General features: G+C 43.0%; 1 protein-coding gene across 1 annotated transcript; it reads right to left on the bottom strand.

Annotated features, from left to right (window-relative positions):
- On the bottom strand, positions 1 to 9,702 carry usp38 (ubiquitin specific peptidase 38). Its single transcript, XM_080515313.1, has 11 exons — positions 9,570 to 9,702; positions 7,149 to 7,839; positions 5,488 to 5,623; positions 5,119 to 5,248; positions 4,758 to 4,859; positions 4,192 to 4,350; positions 3,827 to 4,020; positions 3,638 to 3,731; positions 3,428 to 3,534; positions 1,818 to 3,135; positions 1 to 1,225 (listed from the first exon to the last, which is right to left on the bottom strand). The coding sequence occupies exons 2-11, from the start codon at positions 7,828 to 7,830 to the stop codon at positions 1,055 to 1,057; spliced, it is 3,093 nt and encodes a 1,030-aa protein (XP_080371439.1). The 5' UTR covers positions 7,831 to 7,839; positions 9,570 to 9,702; the 3' UTR covers positions 1 to 1,054.
- Positions 9,703 to 10,301: the final 599 nt, after the last annotated feature.

The raw sequence follows: 10,301 nt of genomic DNA, 5'->3' as shown, positions 1-10,301 counted from the left end.
CACCTGAAGTGACTAACCTGGCGAAGTGAGACCATGTGGGAAACGTTAATGCACATAAACACGATTTCCAATTTTTCAGAAACGTTATTTCAAGTCATATATACATTTATTGCATGTGATAGTAAACCTATAAAACAAAGCACATGTCAAAAAGATTCAAATATCTTAGAAAATGTCAATTCCTCAGCTCATGAAGAAACATTTCATGCAAATTAGAAAAAAAGCAAAACTCGACAGCTATATATTTTTTTTTTTTCGAAGTATGACAAATCAGAACAATCAGTCTCTTGCAGTTGTTTCACAGATGAACAGCATATTCTGCAGGTGTGTTGCCAGTTTACTTAGTATGAGCAATACTAAAACCCAAATATGAAACTGTCCTTGGCTACATATTGTGATACTTACAGTGAGTCTTGATCCAGAGTATGTTTTTAAATTATTTTGTCATATCGACACCTTCCTAAATTAATTTTTTGCCCCAGCCAGCTGTTGTTGATGGACTCCTCTGGTAAATTAGCCTTGTTAATTGAACAAATGTGTTACCCTCACGGTGCAACAGCCTGTGTCAAGAAGGTTATTTCATTTAGTCTCAATCCAAGTCAATGTCATAAAATATCAACTATCTTCATTTGGTTCTTTTTTTTTTTTTTACATGAAAAAATGACTTTGGCTATTAGTTTAAGAGGGTGACGATATTTATTTTCTTCAAGAAAGGAAAACTTGCAACAATAAAGTTTTTTTCACCTCACATTTTCAGATGTGAGGCCTTACTAGAAGATCACAATGCTGAGATCAGCAGAAAATAATGGAATAAACAAACCAAAAAAAAAAAACAACAACAACCCAACACCAGATGGCAAAACTCTCATCATCAAAACATATAAGACTTGTAAGGAAAATCCAATATGGGGTCAGGATCAGTGCTGATGCTCTGTGTGAGTTCTCATGTCATTTCAGTGCTATACATGGTGCGAGAGATCCGTATGCCGCGTGATCAGGCCGGGACGCCTTCCGTTCCAGTTCATCCGGATTTCCTGAAACACGTCTCGACCTCTCAGAACACCAGTCTACTAATGGTATTGAAGCCCCCTCCTCCCCCTCCTCCGCCTCCACCAGATGGGCCGCAGCTCCCCGGAGGGTTATTGTCATCTGACCCGTTGGGCCTGAATGAGCAGGAGGACGACGGGGCCTGAAGGGCCTGGGTCCGAGCGTTGAGCTCCTGTTCCTATTGGGCAAGGAAATAAAGAAGCAAAGACTTTCAGGTTAGACAAAGTGTAAACAGGCTCTCAGACATGAAGTACTCGTCTCCAAGGAGCCGATTTAGAGGCGTTGGAAGTTGCATGCATCAGAGCCATCACCTAACATTATTACAGCACCCTCTAGAGGAGACTGACTTCAGTTACTTATGCGAGTGCAGCGGAACCAACGTGGACTCAACACTGCACAGCTCAATGACTCGTGAAATTACACCTCGTGTCTCATAGCAGGAGAGTTCAGATCTGGCTTCAAAGGTGGTGGAAAGAAATGCCATAGATTACAGCTTTTAGTTAACTGCGAAATTCTGTTTCCTAGTTCTCTACACCGCTTTTCACCAGAGGGCAATTTTCGACTTTCAGAACGACTTGCACACACCAGAGTTCTTTGTCGTCGTCCTTCAAATCTCATGCGAATGAAACATAAAAAGTAAGGACAGTCTTTCTGCATCGATATCCAATTTTAAACCACACATCAAATTTGACTATCACTTAATTTGAATGTGTGCATGACATGACGACATGAGGGGGACGTATGTTCACTGTGTTAAAAGTTACAATTACCTGTAAATACAGCTTATTGTCCTTGATGATGGCGTCCAGTAGCTCTTTCTGCAGGGGAGGCTCAGCACTCAGTCTCATTTCATTAGCCATCACTGCCCCATTCACATCCTGGCCTGGCAACTCCTGCCTTCGGTACATGAGCACATAAGCCGTGTCCTTGGGGAAACGGTTGGTAATGTTTTGCACTGACTGGAAAGACGTGAATGACACTCTGCTATCATTGAACAGCAGCCAATCCCTTGCCTCGGGGCCGCTACCAGGGACGGTGCCACCTTGTTCAGAGGGAACAGGGAGAGCGGAGCAGGTGCGTTCGGCCGGGTCTTCTTTGAAGCTCAAGTGATTGGCTGAGTGCTGACTTCCGTCTGCCCCGCTGATGTTTCGACCATAAGAGTAATAGTGGCCACTTTCAGACGAGACGCCTGAATGCATCACCACTGAACTGAGCACATAGGGCACCGTCTGGAGAGACATCGCTCCCACTTTATTTATCTCTTCTACGATGTCTATCCTTGCCCTCTCTTCTTCCTCCTCATCTCTTTGTGATGGTTTGAGTTTTTTGGCGAGATTCTCACTGCTCTCGGGTGAGTCCACTTGCAGAGGAGAGGAAGTGCAGGAGGACGAGCAGCGTGGAGGCATGCAAGGTGCATGTACAGGCAGCCCCATGAAGGACGGTATGGTGACATTTTCCAGAATCTTTCTGCGGATGTGGCATTTGGCATCATACGAGAAGCGCAGCAGCGTCAGGATTAAGTACTCGGGCGCGGACACCACCTTCATGGTCCTCTCCGCCCGCTGCAGTGACATACACTTCTCACAGAAATAGGCGTTGTCTCCATCGAGGATCTCGGGGGCCAGGAAGTAGTTCACCAGGTCAGGCACAGAGAGGGGAGGCTCATTTGACACCGGCACAAAGTGGGAATTGCTTGCTGGGGTATTGGCCGACGCAGGCTCAGGAACTTCGCTGCCACCATTGACAGATCCCTGGCAGAGAACCTTGGGCTCCTCTGAGGGGCCTTGGATATGAGGACCATTTGGAGAAGAGGCGGATGGACAAAAGGCCAAAGAAAGGTCTGTAAAAGGCTCTTCTTTCTCCGAGATAAAGTTGCACTGCATACAGCGGATGCCCGTGACCAGCTTCCCGCCGAATGTTCTTTCGATCAAAGTCTGCCCGTTGCCCTCAGGCTTAGATTCTGCTGGTGTCAAATGGGACTCGTCCTGTTCCCCGGCAGGTGTCAGACTTGTGGGTTCTTTGCTGCTTGCGTCAATAAGTGGCTTGGCTGATTCCAGGACTTGAAGTGTTTTCTCCTCCTCATGTAACCTTGCAATCAGGAGAAAGGCACAATCAACATTAGAAGAAACTGCAAGCCAAACTATTAAAAAAAATAATTAAAAAAATCATATAAAACAATAGTTTTCAATTATACAGAGTATTTATAGTGCTTTAACTGTCTCAAAGTATTTCATATTATCATCTTTCACACAGGCTGAATAAAACATTGAACCACCAATTTTCTGATTGGAGGATGAGTTGCTTTGCTGACTCTAATTATCCCCGTACTAAGAAGCCAGCCGTCATTTACAGCCGTTCGGCGAACAGGGGTCCACAGTACCTGTCCAGAAGAAATCGGAGGTACTCAGAACAGTCCTGTTGAGAGCCAGCATTAAACCAGGAAGGTCGAGAGGCTTCCAAGAAGTTTCTGGGAGCATATGCTGCCCTCTGTTGGACATATAAACACATTCAACACAGTGATAACCTGTACACAACAACCAAAATAACAGTAATAACACTCCCCATTACCCACAAACAGTGCAACACTCACCTGAGTATGTGCCAGGAAGGCAAAAAGGAGCTGCAGTTTTTTCATTAGTGTGTTGGAACCATTGAGTTGTAACGACAAAACATGTCTCCTGAAACTGAAGAAAAACAAGTTTGTTTGAGTCTTACGTTCAAGATAAAGACTCGGCAGGAATACATTGTGCCGCATGTGTCTGCAGCCTAAATGACTCACTCTGTGGCCATGAAAAGCGTCTGGATGATGCTGTTCATGTAGCAGGTGTTCCCCAGGTTGACCAGACCCGTCTTGCCCGTCTCCGACTTTCCAGCTTGCCTCAGTAGACCGGAGGCAAATGAGTTGGACTGAGATGTCCAGGCACTTTGATTCAGCACCAGCTTGATCTTGTCTTCTACAGGTTTTGGGAGATCCTGAACAACAAGGGAATAAGAATCAATAACAGTAACGAGTGCAAACGCCGCTTATTAGTTTCTTTTCTGATGTTTATAAATGAACCATGAACTTGCAACATGCTGCAAATCAAAATTCCCTTTGTGATATTGAAATGCAGCCACAGTAAGAAGCATTTCCTTCATTTTTACCTTGATGGCTTCAAGTATGTGATCATAGAGGTCGGGGAAACCAGAGTACTGGTACATCATACAGTGTATTAGCTCCGTGAACTGCAACAAGAACACTTTACTGGTGGGGAGACCATCTGTTCTCAAGGATTGCACGAGATGCACAACATGTGGAACAACCTGGAACACAAGGAGCAAAAAACAAAACAAGAGAAGACAAAACTTGAGTGCAGAAAAAACAGTGAAGAGTGCAGCTAATATTATTCATATAAATCACAGCATGGTCAGCCAGCGGAGAAGCTGCACAACAGGAACCCCACAGAGGGTTTGGTCTCATTTGCTGAGCATTTTTGAAACTATTCATGTTTTCAGATACTAATGATATTGGCCAACTCAAGGGCCATTGCTTGGCATTTAAGTGCTTCACACATCATTAGCGAAAAAGTGTTGCCGCGCCTTGGGTTCTGGGGAAAAGACGGCTATGTCGCTTGGAAGTAATTTAAGCCAGAAGAGACGAAAATGAGAAAACCAATAAAGTGGCCATATGAGAGGGGAAATGGGCTGTGAGGGGGCAGGAGATCCCTCACCAAATGGAAGGCCTCAGGAGAATGCTGGAAACTCAGCAGCATATGGGAGAGCACAGCTAGCGCCCCCTGTCGCACAATAGGGTACCACAGACGACTGAAAACCTACCAGGAAAAAGGGAAAAAAAAAAAATCATAATGTGGACACAGACATGTCAAAGAAAAGAAATGCTTTGGGAATTCAAGCAGATATTTTAAAACAAGCCGAAGCAAAAATACATTAGAGAAAAACGATTACCGGTACATTCCAGTAAAATCATTACTGTAGCATGGCATCCATTGAGCTTCAACATATGCATAAATCCATCATGTAACTTTTTCTTTGATGTGAAATAAACCGAAACGTGCACTTCTCATTACGAACCAGTTCAATCTTAAGCAGAGTCACGTCAATGAGGATAGTGAACTTCTGAACAGCTGCCAGTCCTTTCAGGAGAGCGATGATCCACGTGTCAACATGTTGAGCCAAAGGCCAAGATAGCCAGTCGATCATCCTAGACAGGCCAAAAAAACACATATTAAAGAGGTTGGTCCTTTTATAAATTTCTACATACGTAAAACCTGCAGCCCTATTTCCAAAAATCGTGGTCCCTGAGACATGAATCAATAAAAATAATTGTTCAGTTCCATTTTTATTAAAAGACAAATGAAGCAAACATAAAGAGGAATAAACAGCACAAGTGTTGTGCTCACTCATAAAACACTAAAGAAAAGAACCCGTGTGTAAAACAACCTGCAGAGCGCTTTCGTCATGCTTGCATCCTTCACATTCTGGTCTGTGGTGAGACTTTTGATGAGCACTGTGATCATCTGAACGGGGATGTGCTGGACCAGGCTGGCAAGAGCAATGGATGGGTCGAAGGCAGGATCTACAAAAAAAAAATTAACACACAACTATAAATGTTTTCATGGTAATTTGACAATGCTGAAAAGAACAGACCTTTCAGCCCATAAACGTTGTACTTTCTCTGATAATATGCGGTGAAATACAAATTAAAGGTGAAGGAGAGCAGAACCAACTTCTACTTTCTTCCAATCACTTGGTGTAATACTTTGTACACTGCCGACCAGTGTTTTTTATTGTATCTGTAAAGAGTCTGAACAGCGTCTTTCGCCGGCATGAGCTCAAGTTTAACCGAGGTGCACTTTACCAAAACAACGTCACGAAAAAATAAACTTGCATAGAGACCTTTCAACAAAAGCTGTCAGTGAGCGCTGACATTTAAAAACAGCTGTCGGCTATTTGATAATTTTGTTCTCTTTCACAGTTTTATCACTGGCAACCTTTTGTACCGTACAAAAGGTTGAAGCCTGAAAAACTTGTAAAAGGTTCAAATGACTCAATAGATCTTTATGAACTTTGTGCTGCAAACAAGGTGATTATTTAAATCAAATCTGCCAAACCAATATTAACACTCTACCAATAATCCAAAGCAAGGCCTGACTGACTTTGAGTTGAGGTAAAAACATGATTTCTAGATGTCAGTACTGTGCATGTCCACCATTGACATTGCATTCAGTGACAATCCTGACTTGGTGCAGAGTTAACCATACATCTGGTCTTATGTGACGTTGTGTCATTCATTCTCGAGGGCTCAAGCACTGCAGAGGCTGATATTTAGTCAAAGCCATGGATGACACACCAACAACATCCTGACTCAATAGCAGGGATTAAAACGACGCACAAAAACTCTGGAATTTTGTGATTGGTAGATTATTTTTGGTGGTGTTGTATAAACGCTTCTTGACAATAAATGTTATACTGTTGGGAATATTTAATAGTAGCACATCTGAAGGGAACATGCACTTCAGGAAAATCAATGACTCCATAGATGTGAATGCAACTGTGTCTTTAATTGTCTGGATTGACTCCCCCACCTCGTGACAATGATCCCACAAAGGTTCAGTATAGTTGAGGTGAAGATTGCTGGTAGATCACACAGCAGTGTCGTCTGAGAGGACAGATTTCAGTCCTCGACGTGTGGACATATGTGATTACCAGCGGTTGCAGAGTCACAAGTGTTTGCATCTTGTGGCACGAGGAGCTCAAAACAACAGACAGCAGGTTAAAAATAACCTGTTTGGTAATGGCAAAAACTAAAAGGTAGAAAAAAACATTTTCAATGGTATAATAGTTATGTCCAAGAAACATTGTTTTAATAAATATATTAATGTTTTTATGAATGTTACTTTAACACAGTTTGAATGGGAAAACTTGATAATAAAGAATTATAAATGATGTTATTTTACACATCTCATCTAATCATTTTATTTTTTTTATATTTGGGAAATTTGGGAAACAAGTCTTGTTTAAACATACCAGAGCAGCCAACAAAACTCACACTGAGCCCAGGTTGGGAACATATCTCTTTCTCAATTAGGAACGGGTCTCACCTGTTGAAGATATGATGGCAAAGACTTCCTGCAGCGACGGCAACAAAGTGGCCGGGTCAGCCTTCCAGATGTTCTGCAGCAGTGTGCTCACCTTCGTCACCTGACCTACATACTCTCTCAACTCTCGCTCTTGGCTGGCAAAGCAGTGGAAATAACTGATGGTCCTCACCAGCTGCTGGCAGAACAAAATTCCTGACTTTTCCCTGGGGATGCACTGCACAAAGTCAGACAGCAAAGTGCTCAGGCGGGCACAAAGGGAGGGCTCGGGTCGTTCGCACACCATCCTCAAAACCTCCACCTGGATCACTGCAAAGATCTCCAGCACCGAGGGGCAGCTGATGAGCAGCCGCAGGCAGCAGTGAATGTAGTCAATGACGGCCGGGTCTTTGCGGTCCAGCTGCCCGTAGCCTTGCTGGAGCAAAGTGAGCACAAAGTCTTTTGTGAAGAAGCGCTCAAACTCTGGGCGGTGGTAGCGAGCGTAAGCCTCAAGAACCTGGGAGCCGGTCTGCTTTTGAAAAGCATCTTCGCCAAGCAAGATGAGGCGCGTGGTGAGCGTAAACAGAGCCCGACACTGCTCCTCAGTCACCTCCTTCTCCGCTGCTTCCACTACTTTCTTCACAATGGCCCTCTTCACTGGAACGGAGTGACTGGAGCTGACGAGCCCCTCCAAAATCGTGTCCATGATGTCGGCCTGCAGTTGAGAAAAATTAAATAATACAATTAGCCAGTACACCATAAAAAGCCAGACTCTGGAATATTGTAGTTATTATCACGATTCCCCCAGTCAGTCCAAGTATTTCTCAGAGTAGTTTTATTTTACAGGCATTGAGATGCCACGCTTCCAGTCTCTGGTGAAGTCCCGGACACGCGACAGGATAACTGGGCCGATTTTAGACCTGATCTCCTTCTTCCGAGCATCGGGAGCACAGGCCCGATTGTCAGATGTCTGCAAAATAAATCGTGTCTGATTTTCCTCTGGTGAGGGGTATGTTAAGAGTGATTTTGTCGGGTCCGATCCGCTCGGGAGGTCTCGCAAGGAGAGATCGTAGATAATGAACATGTTCCATATTTGCGACAGGAAATCCTGTAGTGTGTTCTGCTCCGAAGAAAAACATTACAAAAATAGCATAACTTCTCTGCTGTTGTATCATTGATGCAATGTTAAGGTTAGGTGATGACAGTTGTGATTCTTTTGTGTTTCCAGTTGGCTGAGAGTGGAGAAGGGGGCCAGTCAGATGGCTGCATGCACTACATTTGGAGGAGAATGAAGGAGCAGCCGGATTTAATAATAAAGCGGCTTTGCAGACAAGAAACTGGTCCTGGGAGATGCTACAATAGTAATGCACAGTGACTTGGATAAGTAACTTTATTGTGATTACTGGTTTGGCGATCATAACGCGTTAATTACTTCCGACTCAAAAAAAGTGGTCATGAGAGTAACACGTGAATAATTAACGTTACAGGGATCACGTCACGCGACCATTACTATTACCCTCGTTATGACAGATCAACCCTGGAACTCGTTCAAATCATTCAAAGCGCCAGTCACGAGGATTTATTTTGATTATAATCATAAAGATCGCACTAAACACTCCGCTGCGCTCTGAGTATCCCATGTGAGTGAGACAATCTGTGCACCAATAAGGATATTGTGAAAATAGGCAGGTCATTTTCCAAGAGACCTGATTGATCATTCTCTGCTCCGGAGTTAATCATTAGAGTACCCGGGTGATTTAGTTAATCCAGAAGTTACATAGATAACATAGGCCCGAGGTTGATTTATGGTAACGTGTTTGTTTACATGTACATACCGTGTTTTACACTGAAGTCACATTAAGAACATAGGCGCATATATATGTATACATACATACATAGTTTAAACTTTATAGTTTTAAAGAAGTCTATGGTGCAAAGCTTGACACTCTGCTGAAGAATAGTGTTTGGTGAGCTCTGCAGTCACATCACACACCATCAGTTCAGAAGAGGAAGACCTTGTGCCATCTGTCTTTTGTGGGCATCAAGTGCGTGATCGCTTGATCTGTGAAGTTTAGATTTTAAAAATCCTGTAATGTTTGTCAGGCTTTAGTCGATCAGGAGGACGCCGATTCCATTACTTACGTTGAAAGCAGTTTGTTGTGTCAATGGGGGAGACGCGGATGAGCCGCTAGCGATAACTGTACATCTAACTTTACTCAACCTTTCTAAACGTCCACCAGTTGAAACTCGTGTCTGATTGAAAAATCAACGTATATCTCGTTAAAACGGGTGGGTCGACAGTGTCTAATGAGGCGTCTCTGCCGCTGATGTTGAACAAAGCGGCCAATCGGGCCTAACTACTGCCTCTCACGGCAGCTACCACTGACTTAGCAGAAATACAAGCAGCTAAAAGCGCCGTGAACAGCCTCTGATAAGTGCGCTTACCCAAACAGAGCATGTCAACACAGTCCGAGCTTTATTCCTCTGGCTGTCAGTAGGATTTAAGCGGGTTTCGAAGGAGTAAAAACGATATTTGTGTTCATTTGATCCGAAACAGCTGATTAACCCTCCAGCTACGTCATTCCTGTGCGTAGGACCCCTTGGTCTGAAGCAGATGTCGTCTAAACATTGCCTGTATCGTGTGACTAAAATGTTTCAATTTTATTCAGACAATGTCCATGAGGTTTTAGAGAGGAAAGTAAATAATACAGTCATTTTTAAATTAATATCATCAGACATCACTTAAAGTGTCTTCTTAAATTCAATGATCAGTGAAGGCATATGTGTAGGTACATTGTTGCATTCATGGATCCTCGTTTATCTTGTATCTCGTCAAATTCGACAAGCAAAGTTAATAATCGGATAATAAAAAGGACATATTTTCTTTGAGAAGCCTTAAATAGTCATATTTTATGCAATTCGCATTTTTTAAATTTGTTTTTTTATTTCACCTCTCAATAATACTGTATTGCTTTCTTGATATTCAAACTATATTTAATTCAAGTGTTTCTATTTATACTACAGTAAATAATGTATTTACTCCTGACAATTGTGTTCCTAAGACAAAAGCAAAATGTACGCAATCTTAGTTAAACGGTTTCCATTACGTCTCTGAATACATTCATAAATAGCTAATTCCGACAGTCCATGAAGTCACCATCTTCAAATCTCGCGATA

This window comes from Blennius ocellaris (assembly GCF_963422515.1).
Source record: "Blennius ocellaris genome assembly, chromosome: 3".
Classification (NCBI taxonomy): Eukaryota; Metazoa; Chordata; class Actinopteri; order Blenniiformes; family Blenniidae; genus Blennius; species Blennius ocellaris.
Note: the sequence above shows the minus strand (reverse complement) of the source record. Positions and strands in the feature narration are given on the sequence as shown.